General features: G+C 37.3%; 1 protein-coding gene across 2 annotated transcripts in view; it reads left to right on the forward strand.

The window, feature by feature from the left end:
• The window catches only part of LOC137298934 (septin-2-like), a 104,351-nt gene that overhangs the window by 60,605 nt on the left and 18,355 nt on the right, over window positions 1-25,391 (forward strand). The window contains exon 1 of one of the 2 annotated variants that reach the window (XM_067831321.1): window positions 5,635-5,810. The exons of the other annotated variant lie outside the window; for it this stretch is intronic. Coding sequence (XP_067687422.1) covers window positions 5,700-5,810 — 111 coding nt within the window. The 5' untranslated portion in view covers window positions 5,635-5,699. Of the gene's footprint in view, window positions 1-5,634; window positions 5,811-25,391 lie in introns of those variants that run through there. 2 annotated transcript variants of the gene reach the window in all.

Genomic DNA, 25,391 nt, shown 5'->3' on the forward strand with positions numbered 1-25,391 from the left:
ATTTATCTAGGACTGAATATAGAGGTTCTGTTATAAGCCTTAATGGCCATAGACCAAGAGATGCTGGTTAAATGACCTTTCAGTCAAATGAGCTGCTCTCCCTAGTTGTTGGCCATTAAATAGAACATTATTACTTGGAAAGTTTATGTGTTTGACTCAATGGACATTACACAAATTGAAGTGTCATTCAGTTGGTCAGCACGGATTTACTGTGCCATACACAGGATTGAACAAAAGAGAAGGTTCAACAACTGTCATGTGATCAGTCATGTGATCTTACTGGTTTATTTAAAGTAATATCTTATTTCTGAAATGAACATATTTGAAGTAAAACAGTTTCAAAATTATATACATAAAATACAATAAAAAGGAGTCCAGAGTCTGTGTTCGTGAAACTATGGTAAACTAGACTTACTACTTATTCTAGACATGGGCTTTCCTGGGTCCCGTTTCACAAAACTCTCGTAGCCTAAGATCTCGTAAGTTTTCTTGTAGCCATAGTACCTCCTATACTGTAACATAGGAGCTATGGATGCTACGAGAAAAGTTACGAGATCTTAGGCTTACGAGAGCTTTGTGAAACGGAACCCTGGTTAACTTTGTTTCAAGGTCTGTATCAAAGACTGATTGACAGGTCATTTATGCCTTGTTAGTCTCTTATGATTGAGTTAACTGAAATGATTTAAGCAAAATGATTCTACCTTTGGAAATTCAGAATTTAGATGCAAACCTGAAAAGTATTATAGAGGATTTTGCGAGTTTGATACAAAATCTTTCACAAGTTTAGTGACAATGGTATTTCATGGAAGCAAGTTTAGTATTCTGTTTATTACTTCCAACACAAATTGATAGAAACTGCAGCTACAATGTGAGGACTCCCAGTTTTTCTGGAGTGAAACAAGATCCAGTACCACTGCGACGACTTTAGCATTGTGACATCATAACTCTGAATCAGTATGACGTTATACATCTTGTGGTATTACACAAGTGTAATACTGACGTAAGAATATTACACTACAGTATCTTCCATGGGTGAGTAATCAGTATGGATTACAACCTTTCCACACATACACAGAGTTTCAGTGTATACCCTTTAACCCTTCTTCAGGTAAACATGACAATCCTATTATTTTGCATTATAGTTCGGACTTTGTGGTTACATTGGTCAAGTTGATAGCATACAAACCTGTCCTTATACAGATGATTTGACCAATTAAGACTGTATTGCATCCCGTGATTATCTTTCTGAATGAACATGTTTAGTATGAGGTCACCAGGTCTCTTGAATGTCTTTGAAAGGCATTTCAGAAGTTGCATAGGTGAAGGAAAACCAATTTCTATGGATAGTCAACTTTTTTATTGCAATGGGTGCGACGTTTAATGTAGATACTAACATGCTTATAATCAATTGCTTGATAACGGTGTTAGTACCTACATCAAAACGTCGCACTCATTACAATAACGAAGTTGACTATCCATAGAACTTGGTTTTGACTTGGTCTCTTGAAATGTTAGTGAGTAGAGATTTATGCTGCCTTTATCAATATTCCAGCAATATCACAGCAGGAGACACCAGAAATGGACATCACAAATTGTTCCCATGAGGGGAATCAAACCTGCATCTTCAGCATGATGTGTGAATGCTTTAACCACAGGGCTACCCCACTACCCTACTCTTGATATGACATGTTGTAACGGAGAGTAGAGTCATCCCACAGATGACATCCTTATATTGTCATCTCGCTCAAGGGGTGAACCTTTTTGGTCATTTGTACAAACTGTCTGACTTTGGATGAGGGGTTCCACGATTCAGATCACAGCACATCACTTGGAAAATATGTGGCAGCTATTTGCTTATGTGCAGATTAATATTGAACAAATTCTATCAAATACAAGAACAATTTTATACCTTAAAGTTTGAAAAAATGCAGATTGAAATTTCATGAAATTTCAGAAGTAGTTTATTCCTGCCTCTTCAGTATTTGTCATTTGCACTTTTTATGCATGAAACAATTTGTACAGATGGCAGACAGAGAAACAGATGGTTACAAAACACTACCAGGAGGTAGATATAAGCTCACCTACTTCAAAAACAGTATCCATCTATTGTTAATGCCTTTATGCATGAGTACAGTGTGGGCATGTAGGTCACGAGAACATAAACAGGAAGAATGCCGGACCTTCTGTAGTAATCTGGTTGTGAGGCTGTTATAAACATACAGCAGAGAGACCATGCTTGAGATGTAAAGACAACTCACTCACTCACTCACTCACTCACTCACTCACTCACTCACTCACTCACTCACTCACTCACTCACTCACTCACTCACTCACTCACTCACTCTTGCTTGTCACTAAATGAAATGAAATGGATTAGGCACAAGTTATCCAATTTAGGAACACCCTCTCCAAGAAGTTGCATATGTCATATTTACAATGTAAAAACACTGACAACAGGGATTTGTGGCAATAATATATACAAGAATAAACTACACAAATCGTTCAGTTAGCTTAATATATCTATGTACATGTTCAAAGAACAATTCGTGTTCATGAAGTGACAGAGTAGCATGACCAAACAACAGTAAATCTAAACTAATGGGTATGTGATGTTTAACGACAGTATTGACATTTACAATCAGTTCTTTACGCTGTGTTGTATATAAAGAACATTCTAAAAGGTAATGCCGTGAGTTTTCACAAGAACAACCACAAGTACAAGAAGCATCTGATCTTAAATTAATTCTGAATAAATTGTAATTTAGCGGACTTGTATTGTACCTTAGTTTTGTGTGGAGAATGTTCAGTTTCCTTGTACCAGACAAAAAGAAAGATGGGGCTACAGTTATTTTACTTTGAATTTTTAATTTAAGACCTGTTAAAAAATCTATTTGTTCCACATTTGTATCGTAGATGGAAAAAATGATGAGGAGGAAAGTTTCAATCTGGTAAATGGAAGGGAGAAGTTTAAAGAGTTGCTCAGGTTGTAAGATGATTTTTGGCCTACGCTACATATTTAGGTATTAGTTCCTGAAGGTTAGATGGTCCAATATTGTGAAGAATTTTATAAAACAAGCAAAGTTTTCTAATTCTCCTATGTTCACTAAGAGTTTCCCAAACAGTTTCAAAATACAAATGCTCACTTGAAGTATATTTGGGAAGTCGTGTCACTATACGAGCTGCTTCTAACTGTAACTGTTCCAGAGAGTTTGTTTATTCAGTTGTACAACCATCCCACAATTCACACACATATTCAAAATGAGGACGAATAAAAACAGTGTAAACCTTATTAAGTGTTGTTCTTTTTAACAAAAACTTAAGCATTGTTCTTTTTAACAAAAACTTTAACTTTCTCATGGAATTTATCTTTTTTTGAGGTTTTCTTTAAAATATCATCAATGTGATGAGACCAGCCTCCATTTGAAGACAAATTTACACCAAGATGTTTATGAAAAGGTACAGTTTTAATGTTACAGCCAATGTTGAGTAAAGCCTACTCAACTCACTATATGGCTGGGATAATGTCATTGTGACATAAAGTCAACTAAACTCACTCATTCACTTGTCATTATATGGCTGGGATAACTCTGTTGTGGCATAAAGTCAACTCAGCTCACTCATTCACTTGAGATGTAAAGCCAACTCACTCAACCACTCAACCACTCAACCATTCAAACCATTCAACCACTCGCTCAACCACTCGCTCAACCACTAATAATAATAGTTAATATTGTACTGAAAATTTTTTTTTACAAAATATCAATGACGATGCGTCTTAGTCACGCAGACACTAACACGATGACTCTCACCCAGTAATATTCACTGACTGCAGTGTTTGTGACAAAAATGTCATGGTGTTGTTTCAGTACTGACCATAAACTTGGTTCATTAGCACCTCAGAAACTGTTTTTAAGCTTCATAGACTTTGACTAACCAGTTATACAATTGCTGTCTATATTTTCCCTATCTCTTTCAACAGGATAATCCAATCCATTATTTGGTTTCTACTTGAACACACAACCATTACTTCAGTCCATGATGATGTCTGCCTAAGCACTCTAACAGGTCTAGTGTTGACAATGTACCTGACAAAAACAACAAGTCTTTTGCAAAATAAAGGGCATCATTTTATCAGAGTTCTAGCATTTTTGTCCAAAAATGTTCATCTTCCCTTTGTGGTTGTCAACTGACCTGAAGATGGTCCTATCTGAAAACAAAATGGCTCGTCTTGTCGATGATGGTCGTTAATGTGAGATTCCCAAAATAACAGGCGTAGGTGGAAATCTTCCTCAAGGGGATATCTTCTGATGAGATCGTGTGTAGAGTCCTCTTGTTGATAACATTATATGTGATATTACCTTTGTGCTTGGGAGAAGATTATGAATAGCCACTGGGCTTTGACCATTTTGGCTGACTTAGCAGTCGTGAAAGCTGATTGGAGTTCTTTGAGTGGTTGTTTCATGGCTTGGGTGATTCTTCTCCTACTGAGAATGTTGAGTATTTGATGGGAATTTAAACACGAACACATTTTATTTATAATCGTTAAGTTACATGTGAGTGTGTTATTGGTACTACGTCTTTTTGACATTTTGTTTGAAATTTGGAACTTGGATTAAGAATTTGTTTCATTGGATTTTGTGACAAATTTATTAACCAGACCATCTTTAAAATTAGTCCTAAAATTAATGGTATTGGATTTGTTCGAATTACAAAAGTATTTGGTTTGTGTGGAAACAATTTACAGACAAAATAAATCTTTGATAAATTAAAGTTAATTCTTATTTCTCTTACAATAAAATAACAAAAAAGTGTTTTTCTTTAGCATATCTTTGGTTACATATACCATTCTATGTTCCTTTTTTGATTTTCAAAATTATACTTTTCGGTTTCAACCTGTATCTACTATCTGATTATTCTGGGGGCTAGTATTTGAAATGTCAGAGATGGTTGGGCCCCAGTTACTGGTTCTCATATCCGCTAAATACCAGCCACCGATTTATGTACATTTTCTACTGAGGCAACCATGTCAGATGTGTTTAACCGATGACCTTTTTTGTCATTTGAGTGATATAGCTTCATCTAAAACTACATATGTGGTTAGAAATGACTGTTACTAATCATATGAACGATTTTCAACTTCTGGTAATATGGCATTAACTGCAAACAGATACTCTAGAAATATTCAATTAGATTTGTAATATTTTAGAACTACAGATATCACAGAATTGTGTTGAATTCCTGCATGAATCATTGCTTTCATATATTAATGTGTCATAATTCCTATCGTTTGGATATGAAAGTTATCCCATTGGCTTTCATTGCATGAAACTGATTAATAAACCATGCAAGCAATTTCAGTTTGAAATGGCAGATTGAATTTCATGTTGCAAAGTTGAAAATTTGTAATATATCTGTTGGGGTGCTGCAAAGATATGGTTTTTAGCAGTATCCTTTAGTAGAAAACTTTAAAAAAAAAGCAAATTTCAAACAAATTAAAGGTCACATGCTCAAGGTTACTGCTCCCATAATGAGAAGTGACAACAAACGCCACAACAATAAAATAGACAACTGTCGCCTGAGGCTTTAACCTGACACCCCTACTGATAAATGAGCTGTCCCAACAAGTAACAGTATCAGCAGATCTTCACTAGCACTGAACGCAGTACAAATGACCTCCTTTATCCAGCTAGTGGAGCTCTATGGATAAGCTCCCCGACCCCCCTGCCTTCACCCCCAGGAAGGCACCCCCTACCCCTGGAGGGAGGCGGCGGTTAACGCGACGGATAAATTACCTGCCTTCCAAACTCAAGGTAATTATGTCATTGTTGTGTAATATGGGGACATTGTAAACAGATCTCTTGCTGTGAGAGATAAATTCTGTTGCTACAGATATAGCTGTTGATGAACCCAACAGAAGCACAACTAGTCAACAAGTCAAATTTATTTATTTCTTTTTTGGATTTACCTTTTAGGAGCATTTAAATGAAAAACTTTGACTTAACAGGTCTCGATCTTGATTTCAATTTTAAATACTGTTTCCTGGACTCCTATGTAATTCAAATATCAACCTGAAACTTCATTTAATGATCAACATTGTAAATGCACACTTCCAATAAAATTTCATTATTTTAACAAAAACACTTGAATAATTACTCTACAATGAGGGTGACTGTAAATTCTATCTGCACAATGAATATTAAACAAATTCAGGAAAATTATGTATTTCACAATATGATTGGCAGCATGACTCACAGTTGCTGTGACAACCGGAGAATGGATAGATGCAAGTTTTTGTCTTTAGGAGTGATTTAACAAGTTTACAGTGGGCAGCGTTTCCGTTTTTTGTTTCCTGGTGGAAGAGAGCTGATGAAAGTAAACTCTTCCTGGCCGAGTACCAGTGATGTTGGTACAGTTCTTTGTGTTGAATCAGGCAGATTTCTTTGAAGTCTAGTGTTCAGGGAATACTATTTTAGCTTTTTTTATTGTTTTCATTTAATGTTGACTGTATTTGATTCACACATATGTGGACCACTTCGGGGTACTGTGGTACATGGATACAATAGTAATGGGTAAAGTGGTACAGTGGTATATGGATAAAATGGTACATCAGTGCAATGGTACATTAAGATAGTGGTATATTGGTATTTGGATACAGTGGTATATGGGTACTATGGTACAGTGGTACATGGATACAATGGTTTATAGGTACTTCGGTACAGTGGTATATGGATACAATGGTATATGGGTACTATGGTACAGTGGTACATGGATACAATGGTTTATGGGTACTATGGTACAGTGGTACGTGGATACAATGGTATATGGGTACTATGGTACAGTGGTACATGGATACAATGGTATATGGGTACTATGGTACAGTGGTACATGGATACAATGGTATATGGGTACTATGGTAAATAGGTACAGGATACAGTGGTACATGGGTACAGTGTGTGATACCTGACTGAATTTTACAATTGGTTATCAAACTAAATTACTTAACCAAAATCCAGATTTTTATTTGGGTTTAATATTAATGTATGGTTGTGTTTTCTTTCTTAAAGTGTGCATTATGCTCTAGGATATAATCTAAACCACACTGCCTCACATCACTGGTTCATTGCTTCAACACAGTTCCTGGTTATTCACAGGAACTACAGTATATACGTCTCCATTACAAATATCACATCAGCACTTCATTCTATGAGACAGTTCAACAGTGCATCGAAGATTATGCTCATTCAGGGCAACATATTGATCTTCTTTGGATCCAAACATGTATAAACAAGGACACGCAACATGCTGTATATATATTGTTCACATGCGATGTGTATTGTGTTTTGGTTTCGAAAATTATTCTGAATTACTGTGTAGTCTTTTATCTGGAATGTGTGGTATAAAGCAGAACTGGAATGTTACTTAATGTATCAAATTTACTACCACATGTAATGTAATTCTCCTTTTTTTAAAACCAGTGGGATATTGGAAATGCTTTAACTGGACAAGTCAACAGCTAATCCATAAGCTATAGTAATATGAAGTGAGAGAGTGTATATGCCATGGACGACCTTCAGCTGACACAGTTCATAACATACAATGACAAAGATGTGCTTTAAGTCCATACAATCTCAAGCACAATTTTCAATTTCTGCTAAGTCAAAATTATTGAACCAATATTTTAATGTTGTTCAGTATTAACTGATACTCTTAATCCCAGCTTCATTAACAGATATTTCTAACACTGAGCACATGTTTTATACATAAAGTATACATAAAACATAACAGTTAAGTATTACTCATCTCAAACACAATTTTCAGGTGTGCCTAAGTTGAACACAATTTACAATCATGTCAATTCATGTTTGGAAAACAGTTTCAGTATAATTGTAGAGCTCAATCAGTTTATTCTAGCTCAGTTAAGGAGTTAAAGAATCCCATCGCCCAATGCTCGGGACAAGTCACTTGTCATTTCGGGCAATCAAATAGTGGTGTCTTACTTGTCCATGGACTGCTACATAATTTCCTCATATGGTTTCAAACTGCAAATAAACTTGGATTTCATTTCATATCTGCTCATAATGTAGCTATTACATTTCGCAATAATAGTAATTTAGAGCCATCGTTCTTTGAACTTTATCACTCTTCAATAAATAGTCTAGTAAACATTAACATCAAACATTGTGTCATAAAATCAGGGCAAGTGGAAAATATTCAGGACAAGTTACTTTCTTGAAGTCTCTTGCCCTGTGGCAAGTGGCTTTTAAAAATGATTTTGAACCCATGTCAGTTGTTTCAACACAGATGTGATAATGGACTCAATAACTAAAATACAAGTCCCTGAGAATGATGTGTATGAAACCAACCTACAGCAGCAAGTCCATACAAGGTGTCTAGCTGTGCTAATCCTCATGCTAATCTAAGCTTAAGACAGGACTCATCAACTATATTTTTACTCAGAGGATGAAAATGAATGATGTACGAAGATACTGCCAATTATTAATGAAGTAACTACAGTATTAACAGACTCACAGAAATAACTTTTGTTCCAACCTTTGTTTTATATAACTATAATATGAATGTAGTGGGACAGGAAAAACTGTTTCGTGCATGTTCATCATATACATAGTCTACTGTGTCCATTTCGTGTCAATCTGACACAGTCTGAATGCATCTCCTACAGAGAGGAATACCAGGCCTCATATATTTAGCTATCTCCACCCTGAACATGATCTAGACTGTATGTAAAACGAAACCTATACCTGGACTGAAAAAGACACAATGAAGGTTGGGGACTACACTGACTAGAAAATGTGACACTCAGAGGAATTTTGGGTCAGTCAGCGAGATAGACATTTACTCAGCTAGGAGTTTCATGTTCGTATGTTTGTCTGTGATGTAACTGAGAAGTTTTGTTTCTCATAGTATGTCAGTTATATCACTGAAAACAGAATAATAGAGTCGAACCGGGATTCAAACTTCTGTGAGACAAGGGGAAGCAACTCTACACAGTGTCCTGTGAGGGGTATTCCCTAAAAACTAAAACAACATTAGCCTGGGCTAGAATAAGCAGGCTCGCTCGCTCGCTCACTCACTCACTCACTCACTTTCTTGGTTAATTGCCTCTGTAATTATAGACGAATACCAAAATATATTTATCTATATTGAGAAAATATTTTGTAATGGTAGGCGTCTTTCTATTAGCCCAGTTCAGTTTCGACTAGGGACAAATTTGTTATACAGAATTTTGAATGATCTCTTCCTGCCTTAATCTCCACAAGTGAAAACTTGTCACAGCTTTGAGATGCCTGAGTTTTACAAAGTATGTCGCCTCTCGCTCTGACACACAGGTGCATGTTGATTTTGTCTGATATAGACTTAGAACCCATCAGCCTTTAGGGTGTTATCTCAACATGACTCCTTCATGCATGACATAAAGGGTCCATTTCACAATCTGTTTAGCTCTTTATTTTTATCATTTTCATCTTTCCAACTGTTTTGAGGATCTAAATATAAACAAGATTTGTCTATAATGGATGATGGTTTCAAAAGAATCTTGTTGCATATGTTGATTTGTTTTGCAACAAAAGTTTTGTTATTAAAATGTGTTTCAAGGTTTGAGATCACCCCCTAGGATTGCCACTGACATTACAAATCTTGAAGGAGACCAAAAGCAGAGAGCTGCTGTGATAAAATAGGGCGGGGGATGAGAAAATGGAGTAACACTGTTTTGTTGAATAAACATATGAATACCTAGGTGAAACGTAACATGAGTTTTGTGGATTTAAGATTGTAATGTGTATATACAAGGTGACATTTATTGATACAATTGTACTTCCTTAAGAGCCACTTTGTCCCTGATGCTATTTTCCTGAAGTTAAGCAAAGGAGTTACATCATTTTACATGGAACCAAATTAGTCAACACAGAGTAAATTAATGTGTATTGTTTTAAATTTGAGCAGAGCCAAAGGTGTTTTTTGTTTCTATTTATCAGCCAGTCAGAGTGAGTGAGTGAGTTTAGTTTTATGCTGAACTCAGCAATATTCCAGCCATATGGCAGCAATCTGTAAATAATCAAGTATGGACCAGACAATCCAGTGATCAAAAGCATGAGGATCGATCTGCACATCTGGACATGATGACATGTGTCAACGAAGTCAGCGAGCCTAACCACTTTATCCCATTCGTCGCCTCTTTGAATCAGAAGACATGAATCACATTGGGCTTTCCTACCACATCATCTTTTAAACATACTATAACAGGAAAATTGTTCAAACTGTTCTTAGGCCCAACTCACTCACTCACTCACTCTTTCATTTTAAAAAAACTAACTGCCTAGGCATATTAAATTCATTGGGGTATATTAGGGTTACACGGAAAGCATATCCTCAGCAGCTGTTCAGTACTGTGTTAAAAATTATGTTGCTTCTACACATTTAATGGACAATCATGTCACCTGTTTTCTTGAATGCAGGAAGTGATATAAAATTACACATGCTGTTCTCCTTTCAAGCCAAGCCTACATCAGATCATTTCAGCTGTGTATCAAGCGCTGGATATTCTATATGCGATCATCAAGCCATGACCATTTCACAACATGAGGACATTTTTGACAGTTTGTCAGTGTCAGGGAGAATAGCTCAGGCAGTGTTTTATCAGTGTGCTGTGGATTTCTATTGTGGATGAATGATGGACAATTTTGTTTTTTTTCAAAAGTTGTGACAAGTGGCCCTTACAGGGAATGATTTCATTGTTTGGGCACCATAACCTGTGATATGTTGTTATCGAGTAGCATAATGGAAAAGGACTAGGGACGTGTTTGCTTGTGTTTCAGACACAGTGGATCATACTTCTTGCATAACAGGCTTGAGACAATTATGTGTTCAACATTGATGGAGCTGTTCAAATATTTGTGTAAGATTAAAAGGTATATGAAAGTTTTTGGACATACCCCAACCAACTATAAATAATATAAGAAAGTGACATTGTCAAAAAGAAAAACATGCAAGCATGACACCATTGAATCAATGATATTAGCACACAGCAGAACATGTCATAAAGTAACTCCATCACATCGAAGATATTTTGGCATGTCTTGTGCATAGTACTCAAGTCACAAATCAGTTGAAGTTAGGCAACATTGGATTGGTGGCTGTGGTTGGCAGCTTGACTCCTGAGAGTTTCTAGGACTTCAGTCTTGCCTCACAACGAAGCACATGTGACACATGTGGACTCACCTTAGGCAAGTGAGTTTTGTGAAACATGCCTTTGTTCACCTGGCAGAAAATGGGTACCCGGTGGGATAAGTCATATGACTATAACCTTCTAGCACCTCACATTCAGCTTGGGTTGTCTGGGGTAATAATAAACTGTCTGTCTGTATCCCCGTGGAGCGTCATCATTGTGATATTTATCAGGATCATTGTACTGCTGGGGCAGTATCTGCTCAGCAAGCACCTGCTATCATCCCTATTTGATAGCGATTCATAAACAGCACCCCTGAGTACATAATGGACTCTCCATGTAACAAAAATGACTTGTTATAAAAAGGGTCTTGTTTCTTCTATCTATGATAGTAGTGCTGCATATTTTTTAAATGTCGCAATCAGAAACTGCTGTTGAACTGACAATCCCTGTACGTTGATCCTTGTCTGCTGGAAACTTTAAGGCTCAACCTCAACTTTAGGAATTCAGATGTTTATCAGACATTACATTTGGTAACTTTTTCATAAGTGCCCCGTTGAGTAATTGTGCCACATTTATTTAAAACAGTTTTCCAATTGGTGAGTGCAATATTCCAGCTATATGGTGGCAGTCTGTAAGTAATTGAGTCTGGACCAGACAATCCAGTGACAGGAGCTTTGATCTGTGCAATTGGGAACCTATGGCATGTATAAACCAAGTCAGCGAACCTGACCACCCGATCCTGTTAGTTGCCTCTTACGACAAGCATAGTCGCCTTTTATGGCAAGCATGGGTTGCTGAAGGCCTATTCTACCCTGGGACCATCACTGGTCTTCCAGTTGGTCTTTGTTAAGACAGTGTATAGAGATTCTGTCATGATCAAGTGGAGTATGTACTCATTAAGAAGCACTCAGTCTTTGGGACTGCAGGATCTTTGGGGTTGCAAGATAATGAAAAAGACAGTGTACAGAGATTTCCATCATTCTTAAATATTCTGCTGTCATAATCAAGTGGAGTAGGTGAGTAGTCTTTGGGATTGCAGGATCAAGATGACCCCTGCAGTGACGTGTTGTATAGGTTTCAAAATAGATTGGATGGTCAGACTCAGTCGCTTCTTTGATTACGTGTATGGTTAACAATGGTTATAGCAAAGTTGAAGGGATCTCGTTTCCTTATAATACTTATAGTTCTAATTTTGAATTAAAAATATAGCAAATAGCCAGAACTAAATTAATAACAGTTTGTAATATGTGCTACTGTAGTTGTGCCCCAAATGTATGGAGGGATGTTCATGATGTCAATCACTGGATTGTCTGGTTCATACTAAATTGTTTGCAGACATTCATCACACTGCCAAATACTGCTGAGTACTGCATAAAACAGTAGAGTATGAGTGAGTGAGTTAAGTTGTATGCCACTTTTAGTTGTATTCCAGTAATGTCAAAGTGGGGACAACAGAAATGAACTTCACATGCATTTTGGGGAATCAAACCCGGGTGTTGGGTGCGATCAGGCAATGCTTTAACCACTAAGCTACCCTACGTGCCACTGGTAAACAGTAGAATAAGATAAAATAAACTAAACAAAAGACCTCTTCAGCTTTGTTAATAATGTACGACTTGAGAATATAGAAATATTTCACCTAAACACCCAGTGTTGTTTATGTTTCAATTCTGATCAAAGGTGTTGGCGATTCATTACTCAAAAAGGCGGTAGGGTAGCCTAGTGGTTAAGGTGTTCACTTGTCATGCCAAAGACCCAGGTTTGATTCCCCAAAGTGTCAACATTTTCTGGTGCTCCCCCACTGTGATATTCCGGGAGTATTGCTAAAAGTGCTGTAAAATAAGACTCACTCATGCACTCATTACACAAAACACACCTGCCCTTATTCACTAATGTGTGTCACTGATCGTGATGTTTAGTTGGTACACACAAAGAAACAAACATTCTTAACCAACATCCACAATAACTCCTGCACTACAGTGTGCAGGGTAATGAGGTTCGCTGAAGCCCTTCATACACAGACTGGTGACTGGTAAGACTTGCTTTGCGTCTCTTTTATCATATGTTGACTAAGATTCTTGTTGTGCTCTTTTCTGAAGGAATCAGCCATTTTGGGCTGCCATTCAGTTAGGAACCCAAAGTTTTGTCGTAATAATATACTGCTAAAAGAAACTTCAGGATCACCCAAATCGGTCAGCATGAAAAATTTGTTTGCCCTTGCCCGTGTTATAATGACAGATAAATGTTTATGATACAAACAAATTTGTTGACTTTTTAATGTATTATATAGTTCTAAAAAGCTAATGGGGTAGCCTAGTGGTTAAAGTGTTCGCTTCTCATGACGAAGTCCTGGGTTTGATTCTCCTCATGGTATATTGGTGGAATAGTGCTAAAAGCAGCATGAAACCACACTCACTCACTTCCTTAAAAGCTAATGTTTCTTTTGTTTCCTGTAATATCCAGCCTTAAATAAAATTTCTGGAAAGTATCATCTTAAATAATTTTTGTTTTTTATGGCTTGACATAACACATTGAAAAAACAATAAAAATCTTCTTTTGAAATTTTTATTGCTTTCTCCACAATTAATTATGTGAATTCTGAAGAATTAGCCAACATGGCATCAAACTGTTAATCAATCTGTGCCCTAAGAGTAAGATGAAAAAGATATTCTTTAATCCAGTGGTTCTTCTGTAAACAAGTGAACACTGGAGCTGTAGCTATGTAAAGCTGACCTCTCACGTTTCAGTTTGCTTTTAGCCTTGTTTGAAAAAAAGTTTAAAATTCTTCAAAGAACGGAAACTTCTTCTGTAATGGCTGCATGTGGCCTAGCTAAACATGGACGTTTGGAGCCAATATTATACAAGTCCTGTTGCTTAAACATCGACACGTTGACGCTACCTTGACATTTGCTGAAAGTCATGAGGGAAAATTAGGAAGGAACATGCAAAGTTAAACTACAAGATATTTTGAAAAGTTCAAATGTTATGTAAGTAGAAGAATTTGAGATGTACGTTTAACTTTTGCTTAGGTGTTCATGACGAAAATAGACGGAGTCATGGTGCATGGCATGATTCTGTTCTTGTTGTTTGTATTTTGTCTGTTAATTTACGTGACTCTCTGCAATATTTGATCTTTGTGAAAACAGTCTGTAAGTCATCAAATCTGGACTAGTCAAACCATTGTCAGGTATGATGAGCTACAATCACCTAAGTCACAGAGCTTGATCACCTGATCCACTGAGTCGCCTAAAAAGATTGCATAGCTTGTTTCTGTTCTTTCCTGGATTCCCAAGGGGTTGACTTTTAGGTATAATTTAGTGTTTTAATGAGTGTACTGAAATTGGTGTTTTTGATAATTTGTGAAAAGACATGTTTGTGGGTGAGGAGGTTGCTAAACTTTATGCAAACGATGGTGATGATATCGATGATGATGATAATGATGATGATATCGATGATATTGATGATAATGATGATGAGATCGATGATGACAAAGATGACAATGACGATGATATTGATGATGATGATGATGATGATATCAATGATGATGACAAAGATGACAATGACGATGATATTGATGATGATGATATCAATGATGACGATGATGAGGATGATATTGGTGATGATGACGATAACTACAGTGATGATGTTTCTACAACTGCTGACATTTCAATCATTTCAGTTTGATTGTGGTCATCTGTCCAAATCATTAAAATCTACCCTACTCAATATACACCTGTGCAAGAATTTTCAGATGAAGTGATATTCAGTCAGGTCACATAGATGACAATGTAATGATCTGTTTATGGCCATTTTCATTGCCTCAGTTACCAGCTTTAAAGGACAAGTTCTCAACAGCTTCCCTCGTTATGCTGAGTATTTATCAGAATGGCTGACATGACTGCACTTGTTCACACAGCAAGTTATCTTGATGTCCTGGTGTTGGGCACTGAAGCTGCAACCTCACCATTTCATCAGCTGCTGGACTTCTAAAATACTGCACATGCAAAGACAAGGAAGCTTGATGTTGGAGCTTGGCAGGCCTTTTATATATCCTTAGAGAGTTTCTAGTGTTCCCCCTAGGGTTCAGAAAGGGCAGGGTAAATTCGTGGAAAAGGGCACTTCACAACCTCAAAGGACCAGGTTAGTAAGGATTATTTAAAACACAACAACTTGCAGAAGAAATCAAATTGTCTTAGAATTTCAATTCTAAAATACGTTTGTACCCTTCTCAGTTTGTATTTTAAGATTAGAATTAGAAAAAAGCATTTCAAATCTGGAAAATACACACTCGTCATAGTAAACGACTGCGATTGAGGCAAAAAAGGGCAGGGAGCAAAACAAAAAGGGCAGGGTGCAAAAGTCAAACAGCAGGGCGCTGCGCCCTCCTAAATGTGCCTAGGGGAAAAACTAGTCTCACAGTCCCAGAACCCCTAAACAAAGCAAGACTAGATTTCTTCAGGTTCTGAATCTCCCATCTCGGTGGACTCCTTTTGAAAGTAAAAAGAATATTTTATTTCCATGAAAAGTATATTGATTCAGAGACTAAATGTTAGTCTAATACAGTCATAGAGAAAAAAATTCTGTAAACCCTAAGGAAGTCTACAACACTTTGGCAAGTCTAGATTTCTTTTTGAAAATGAAAAAATTCTGAAGGGTCCTCCCTATTATATACAAATCCATGACATATTTTCTTTTTAAAGACTAAATATTTGTCAAAGGTGGGCTGAGAACCAGCTTCATCAAGACTGACAGGCTGTAAATGAACAACCTTCACCTTCATGCGTATGGATAACTGAAACACGAATACAGCATGGAATAAGGCTTTCCACACCTAGATGACTGTAAATATGTACTTACCTACCCGCTTGTCATAGCAGCTGGGGTCATTAAGTGCACTCTGGAGTTAACCAGGAAGTTACTCAGACGAGTTGTTTGCATATGTTTAAGTTAACAAAGAGGATTTGAGAATTTAGAATGATTGTGTTTGGCATACCTTTGGTATTGAACACACTGCATCCATCTTCTGGCAATAGTGCTTCTTCATTTTCCCAACTGCTACTGATGCTGCTGCTGCTACTGCTGCTACTGCTGCTACTGCTGCTGCTGCTGCTGCTGCTGCTGCTACTGCTGCTGCTGCTACTGCTGCTGCTGCTGCTGCTACTGCTGCTACTGCTGCTGCTGCTGCTGCTGCTGCTGCTGCTACTGCTGCTGCTGCTGCTGCTGCTGCTGCTACTGCTGCTACTACTACTGCTGCTGCTACTGCTACTGCTGCTACTACTGCTACTGCTGCTACTACTACTGCTGCTACTACTGCTACTACTACTGCTACTACTACTGCTGCTACTACTACTGCTGCTGCTGCTACTACTGCTACTGCTACTACTACCGCTACTACTACTACTGCTACTGCTACTACTACTGCTGCTGCTGCTGCTGCTACTACTGCTACTGCTACTACTACCGCTACTACTACTACTGCTACTATTACTGCTGCTTCTGCTACTCCTCCTACTCCTCCTCTACTGCTACTATTACTACTACTGCTACTATTTCTACTACTGCTGCTGCTGCTGCTGCTGCTCGTACTGTTACAAATAAGTACTATTACTACTGCTACGGCTACTCCTACTTGCTGCTGCTGCTACTACTACTACTAACTTCTACTACGTCTACTGCTACTACTACTACTGCTGCTGCTGCTGCTGCTCGTACTGTTACAACTAAATACTGTTACTGTTACTGCTGCTACTCCTGCTACTCCTACTGCTGCTGCTACTACTACTACTACTGCTGCTGCTACAATTTATTGCAAATGAAATGGCTTTACAGGTAAAACTGTCATTGCAGCTTTAGTTAATTAGGTTTGCCATTAAAGAGGAATTTTACGACTATACCTGCAGTGAGAATGCCCTTTGCTCTAAGCCCAGCTCTCCTTATGAAACTTCTCCATTACAGACTGTCTCATTTCAGTCGTATTTTCCTTTAATCTTTTTACATTAATCTTTTAAATTCACCTGTTATTCTAACAATTACGTACTGTCAACAATTCCTCTTACTATTAAACTACATTAAAGTACAACTACATTATATCTAATATCTGTTATCATATTTTATGACAAAAATGCATGATTTTTCAAGGATAACAAATCCATTATGAAAAAAATGTTTTCCTAAGGAACAAATAAGAAATGTATTATTGTAAAGGTCAGAAATAGACAACAGGATACTGCCTGGACTCCTGTGACAAATATGAAAATATAATCGACAAAAGGGAAACAAGTAAGACTACAGAGTATTTTATATAAAGAATACAATGATTATACATCTTTAAATCATTTACTCCCTAAAGGAAATTAATGTAAACTTGTATCTAGAAAATACTCCCCAAAAAGACAGAAATAATATGCAAAATATATTTGTCTAGCCTTGTATCCAAGTACTGAATAATACACTGTGCCACCTACATGTGTGTTCAGCCACTCAGCAGTGTGACAGCTGTGAGAGGGCTGCCAGTAAATAATTGAGTTTGCACCAGATGAACCAATGATTAATATTATGAGCATGCATCAACAGACCCAGGATATGATGACACACACCAGTCACCAAGCCACATCACCCTGTCTGCAAAATCGCCTCTAGACTAACAACTAGCCTCTGAAATGAACATATTTTACAGAAAAGGGTTCATAGTAACAAAAAATATTAAAATGTATAGGAGTCCAAAGACTTGCTTCCTGAAGCTGTGGTAATTAAGACACATTTTCTAGACTTGCATGTGCGTTCTTGGATATATTTGCTCTGGGGTCTGTATGACAGACTAAGTCACTTCATACGACAAGCATCTTTGCAAGGGGCCTCTACAGACAACAGAGCTAACTCTATATGGCGTATCATTACGATTTATGACTTCAGCCTAAATTTATCTTACTCAATCCATGAATAGTTCAAAGTATGCAACTTAAAGAAGATCCCACACTGATTTAACTGCACAATGAAATGCTGGGTAATTGCCCTTTAATATCTCCACATCTACAGCCAGGGAAACCATCATTGTGTCCTTAAACCATTAGGGTGTATCCAAGAAGAAAGTATCTGCAATGATGCTGCGAATCTTTGATCTGAAGATGTTAAAACGTTGAGCTTCTCACCATCATGTGATTACTGTGGACTTAATAGTTATACAGCTCTCTAATTCAAGGATACAGTCTTTTCTTGTTTATTAAAGATCAGCTGTGGGTACGTGTAAAACTGGGTAGCAGCGACCTGTGAATAACACCCTGGTATAGAGGGAGTTTTTATTCACCTTAGGGTTAATTGCTAGCTTTGGGGCCTTGCTTTTTATGAGGTTTTTATTATTGGCAGTAAAATTGACCGTTATGTTCATTATTTGACTTGCATGTGCCATAAGCTAGGCTGTGTGCTTGAGGTGGTAGGTGGTAAAGGTGTAGTCACCATGGACTGAGAGAAAGGGATATTCCATTTCTTGGATGAAATGAGGATTTTTTGCGTTTAAGGATGTTGTTAGGTCATTTTCATAATGTCATCGATAACAGAATTGTTGATGGCAAAATATGGGTGTCAACGAAAGTTTCGTAGATTTCGGAAACGGCGATCAAAGGTAAGTGGACTGAAGTACACTGGAAATCAAGATGTAGTAGAGCCTTGTGTGATAGTTGATATGAAAAATACGACTTTAAGGCCATGGTTGATAAAAATGCAGAAGGATGAAAACAACGAAATGTGATTGTTAATTATTTTCTTTAAACTGGTTTGAAATACAAATGATGTCTCCAAAAAGTGCAAGAGGTCAGGCAAAATCACCTTGACTTTTTTAGTTTCTGCAGATGTGTAATAATTTTGAATGTGACATTGATGGTAGTAATATCCAGTCTGATCTCAAAACTGAAATGAGTCACCAGTAAGTGACTGACAAACTATCTGATGCATGAAAAAAGGAAACATTTACTGGTCATGGAGTAGACTGGTGGTGAAAGCGTTTGCTCATCATACAGTATCATGTTGTTTTTTTTCCTCAAAGTACAACGTGCAAAGACCTTTATAGTGTTTTCCGGGTGCAATGGATGGGATGTTGCTAGATGTGGTGTAAAACCATACTCATTCAGTGACACTGTGAGAAATTGCTATCTTAGATATTGATGGTATGTTGCTAGATGTGGTGTAAAACCATACTCACTCAGTGACACTGTCAATAGTTGTCAGGGAATTGTGATCAGTTATAAGGTTAAAGAGACAGATTGCAGCTGATGTTGATTGATTGCTGTAAACATATCTGGATTTTGCTGTCATGTCACAGATGCGAGGTCAAGGTCACTAGTGTCACTTTCTTCTGTATGGAATCCATAGTCCTTTCAAATCAATAGCCTACTTTCTAAAATGCCAATATTTAGGTCTGAAGGCAACGACTGAATATGAACAGTGTATTAGGATAGCATGGAAGATTTAAAACTTGGAACAGCATTAAAGCAGAAATTAGGATTGTGGGTCTAATGGATGGTATAGGTTCTAACAGCCTGCAGTTGGTTTCCTGGTTAAACTGTGGTGGTGGGATATAGCTGAGTGGACCCAAGTTCAATCCCCCACATGGTACAATGTGTTGAGCCCATTTCTGGTGTTCCCAACTTTAATATTGCTAGAATATTGCTAAAAGCTGTGTAGAACCCAACTCACTCACTCACTCACTCACTCACTCACTCACTCACTCACTCACTCACTCACTCACTCACTCACTCACTCACTATCAAACCAGGTCTTGTGTTTCCTGTGTGTCATGTCTTAGATAACATAAAATATAAAATGTCTGCTGAAATGCAAGAAAAACCAGAAAGAAAGAGAAAACACTGTTATGTCTTATATTGAAAGTATACAGCAGTCATGGTAGAGAGAAAATGGATGACTGTTCTTGTTAACATGTTTCATGCAAATAAATCTACATTTCACACACAATATTTTCTCTCTGCATGTTCTGCATACAAAGCGTTTTGTTTTCTGGGAGCAAGTAAGTGAAAAAAGTATTATGATCAAGGAAACAACAAAATAAAATAAAGTTTCTGTCAGCTAATTTAATTTGACCAGGGAATGATCACAACAAGCTCGAAAATGAATGGAAATGTCGTATAAATTTCAAATTGGGGAACTCCACAATCTCCTATGGACCTTGTTGCTTTCTGGTTTGGGTTTGCGTCTGCAGAATCTAGGGACTCTGCATTTTGAGAAGACAAAACTTGTTTTTCCTGCTACAAACACTGCTGAAGTCATGCCGTGTAAGACTGAACATCCTTCCATCACCTGAACATACTTCCATCATCTGAACACCCTTCCATCATTTGAACACCTTTCCATCACCTGAACACCCTTTCTACATCTGAACATCCTACATCTGAGCACCCTTCCATCATCTGAACACCCTGCCATCACTTAAACACCCTTCCATCATCTGAACATCTTTCCATCACCTGAACACCCTATGTCTGAACATTCTTCCATCACCTGAACATGCTTCCATCATCTGAACACCCTTCCATCATTTGAACACCCTTGGTACATCTGAACACCCTGCATCTGAACATCCTTCCATCACCTGAACATGATTCCAACATCTGAACACCCTTCCAACATCTGAACACCCTTCCATCATCAGAACACCCTTCCAACGTCTGAGCACCCTTCCATCACCTGAATCAGGACCTCTGTGTAGAAACTGTGAGATAACATTCATTCATGGTGTGGCATTTTCATGTGAACATAACTGTGACATTTAACCAGTCAAATATCAACATTAGCTGCATATCAAAGACTGTTTATACATTCAGACATAACACCTGCAAGCTGGTGTTACTATTCAAACAGTAGCTTCGAAGCAGGGTGAACAATTCAAACTTAAGACTGTCCAAAAGGTCGCAGCTGAAGGTAGCAGCTCTCTCAACATGAATGTGACACTGCAAACTACTTTCTTATCAATATACATATGCCTGTTACAGGCAGAAGTGTCAGTGGTGTTTACAATGAGTGATAGAATCATTTTTTGTAATATATATGTAAGCATGTTTTGAAATCGTTTAAATCTGGTCCTTGAAAGTGGTAAAATTACATAATATCATTTGATACGCTACCCTTTCACTGTGGTACTGTTTGGGGTTTGTAAGCCAGACTCGATATCAGCAACAGACGCCTTGTAATATCAGCATATTATTGATTTCATATGAATTTCAAATGAACAGAAACATTATCAGTATAAAATATGTGCATACATGTGTCGCTTGTCTGTTGTTATCTAATACAAGTTGTCTGTCAAAACCTGCTGTGTAATGGCCAGTGTTCCTACTGGTGTTACAGATAGCCTTATGCAGAGATATTGACAAGTCACTGACTGTAATATACGTTGACAGGTGCTTTATGATTTATCACTGTAGCTATAGACGTCAGTTCATGTTGTCACAAGACTTGCATATATCCTTGGGCTACATAGATAATATACCACAGGGCTAAACAGTGTACACAACAATGTTTCATGGTAGCTAAATTCAAACAAATAAATACTGATTGCTTGATGGAGGTGTCACAGGTGAAGGTCTGGGTGTGATAACATGCATATCTCACCACAGGTGACATCTGATGATACATGGGTGTAGCTATTCAAATGTATCCTTTTTCATGCAAGTGGTGACTAATGGGATCAGGTAGTTAGGCTCGCTCACTTGGTTGATATATGTCGTGATATATCACAGCTGCATAGATTGATTCTCATTCTGTTGATCACTGGATTGTCTGGTCCACCATATTGGTAGAATATTGCTGAGACGGGTGTAAAACAACAAGCCAAATCAAAACCAAATCTTTTTTCGCCTGTCAGTTTACTTCTATTGAAAGTGGCCTTTGAGTTGTAATGTGCCCCAAATATTACCTGATTTACAATTCTGACACAATTTGCCAGTTTGTATTAAGTGATTCATAAATATGATATCAGTTGTCTAAAATGAAGTTATATAGTCATAAAATTAAGCCTCTCAATGGTCAGACTGCACAGTATGTTGGGAGCATCCATTTGACCTCATTGTTGGCAGTAGGGGTGGAAGGAGATTTCTTAAATGTTTAGTTTGTTATGGTTTGTTCAGAAATTTGTCTCAAATGAACAGTTCATTGACAGTGGTGTTAAAGTAAACAGTTTGTTTTGTGGGAAATACCCAAACATCAAAATTTTTGTGTTAATAGTGAAAATAAATAGATTGTTTGATTGCGCTCAGTATTGGAATAGTTTGTTGGACACAACTGGCTCGAAAGGCATTTCCACCCCCTACAGATAAAATGGATTCTTCTTATACTGAAGTAATTTTATTTCTGGGTGCATCGGTTGTATTTCTTGAAAAATAGGGAAAAAAATAATTAATAAAATGTAAACTTACAAAAAAACAACCCTTTTAATTGTTTTTTTTCCAGAATATACACTTCTTTAATTGCCAAAGTAGAATCCTTTTGGTATTTATAAGGAATATTACTTTGACAGGGGATCTTTTGCCCTCATGCCTGTAGGTTTTCTAAGGACAAAAATTTATGAACAAGAAATGAAATTGGTAAAGAGAGATCCAGATCTGAACCTGTGAAAAATCAAAACTTGTTTCATCAGATAATGAAGGTTCACATCTAATGAAGAGTACTTGCTATTCTGGTTAGAACTGGAGGTAAGCAACCAATCAGGACTTAATCAAGATCCAGTTCTACAAGACCATCTTTGTACTAGTCTGTCATAACTATGCGTTGAAGAAAATGAGTTACAATCCCCTTAGTGCTACAATTGTCATAAGTCTATGCTAAAGTAAGGGAGTTACCATCACCTGAGCATGTTACTATTATAACTAAATGTTCAAGGGAGTTATGGTCACTTTACCACTAAGATTACTTTGTCCAGACGGTCAGACATGGTTCTGATGCTGTCAGTAACAATACATGGGCTTCATTGTTTGTACAGGTGAACGGTTGATTTGGCTTTGCATGTGTTTGTGATGGCTGTCACTGATGAGACAGGATGAGCTCATGATTTTTGTTCACACATGAGTCCAGTTCGCTTGTAAAGTACAGGGTTGCAACTGTCTTAGCACTAAGATGCTTATGTACAACAGGACATGGTATTATCATGATTCATGGTATATGATGTAGTCATACAGCAGAGATTTCTTATGATTTTGGGCTATTGTCATTCAAACAAGCCTATCAGAACCCATGCTGACAGTAGAAATGTGGGTATCGATATTTTTTATTTTATCCTGGTGTATTGTTTTCTTGATATCAGCTAATATCACTATCCTGCTTTCTTAAAGTAGTTGAGGCGGTTGGGTAGCCTAGTGGTTAAAGTGTCCACTTGGCATGCCAAAGACTTTGGTTCAATTCCTCACATGAGTACAATGTGTGAAGCCCATTTCTGGGGTCTCCCAACATGATATTGCTGTAATATTGCTAAAAGCTGTATAAAACCATTCTCACTCACTCAAAGTAGTTGTCAACAATGGTAAAAGGCTTTTAGAACAAAAAGTTGAGTAGGTTTTTTTTTGAAAGCCTGTCCACTGACCGCTGCTGCTGACTGACCCTGGTGATTCTGTAGTTGTTTGCTCATTTGTGACACTCAAATGAGGGTTTGTTTGATGTGGATGGACACCCAAGTGTTACCTGATAGGTGAGCTAACGACGTTTCGGCCCATCGCCAGGTAAATGATGTTTTGGAAGAGTCCATGAGCTGGGACGAAAGGGTGGACATTGAGGAAGAGCTTGCTATTGTAGATTCGACAGAGCTGTGATAAGATTGGAAATTATGTAAATCCTGTTGGGAAAATGTTGAAATATTTGATGTCAGGTACCAGGGATTTACTAGTTTTTTCAGGATATGTAAAGACTCTGTTAAATGGTTCTCCACTGGAAGAAACTGCATTTACAAAATGTGTAATAAATATATATATCCCAGACTAATCTCACAAAGCAGCATTATGACACTAGCATTAGTCCAGACCAGTACAATAAACCATACATGCAAGCATTACGAAAATGTTGAAGGAGATATTTCACCTTAGCTAGGTGCACAATCATCAAGGTGACATTCCTCAACCACCCACTGCTCGTTTAAATCTCCTTTACACAAACATTATGCACACAGAAAAAAAACTCTTAGAAAGTACCCTGAATAACACGACAATGAAATTCAAATATAGTTTGCCACAATGGCAATGGATGTGTAAATGTAAAATGAACCGATACAGTGTAACTTCTAGTCTCTGAAATTCAAGATACAGATTTTTTTATGGTTATCTCAATAAATCTTCTTCCTTTCCTATTTTGATGTAATGTTGACTTGCCAACTGTTTTACATAATGAACAGCCAAAGAATCTGTTTTTGAACAGAAGACATAAATATGAACAATTATTTTTATGAGATTTCATCTTTTTGAAATTTATGTTACTTTTGCTCTTCAGTATATTTGTATTGTTTCTGACAATTCTGAAATAAGAATTGCTTGGAGGTCTTTTCAGGTTACAAGTATCACACCTTTTAGTTACATATTTTCATAAAGCATAACTGCATTTTAGGGCTCCATGACATCCTGGATGGGAGAGTAATGGGTTGGGCCCGGGTAAGCGTCTCAATACTCGGACCTATTATGATCATGTAACTTACAGTCTAAATAATGTAATATGTTATTCTTTCATGATTTAGAGGTTGTCTTGTCTTTCAAGATTTTTTAAGACATTATTCGTGGTCACCTGTTATGAATAAAATACATGAATCAAATATTGAAAAACTCGAAATTTTAGCCGCTGAACTGAAAAATATATTGCTGTTTCTTACAAATTTTGTATCAGGAAATAACATAACGGGTATGTGGGTAGGGTAGGGTTTGATTGGGTAGAGATAGGTGTTGTAAGTAGGCGCTGTTCCGATAGTGGGATGATTGCTGAGACATGTGGTCTTCCATACTATGAAGACGTGACATCGCTTTTGTTTACATTTTTGCCTGTCTTCTCTGTAGTGCTACTATTTTCACCAAACATGTATAGCCTACAATAGACCTTGTAGAGTCCAACAGTGTGCTGGCAATTGTTGGTGAAGACTCATTTTGGGATTTTTTCATGTGCGTCTTGAAAGAGAAATATCTCACGTTCTTGTCAGCTCAGAGGTTTGAGCTCTGAAAGGTCACATATATCT

Source organism: Haliotis asinina, chromosome 1, assembly GCF_037392515.1.
Source record: "Haliotis asinina isolate JCU_RB_2024 chromosome 1, JCU_Hal_asi_v2, whole genome shotgun sequence".
In the NCBI taxonomy this organism is placed as follows: domain Eukaryota; kingdom Metazoa; phylum Mollusca; class Gastropoda; order Lepetellida; family Haliotidae; genus Haliotis; species Haliotis asinina.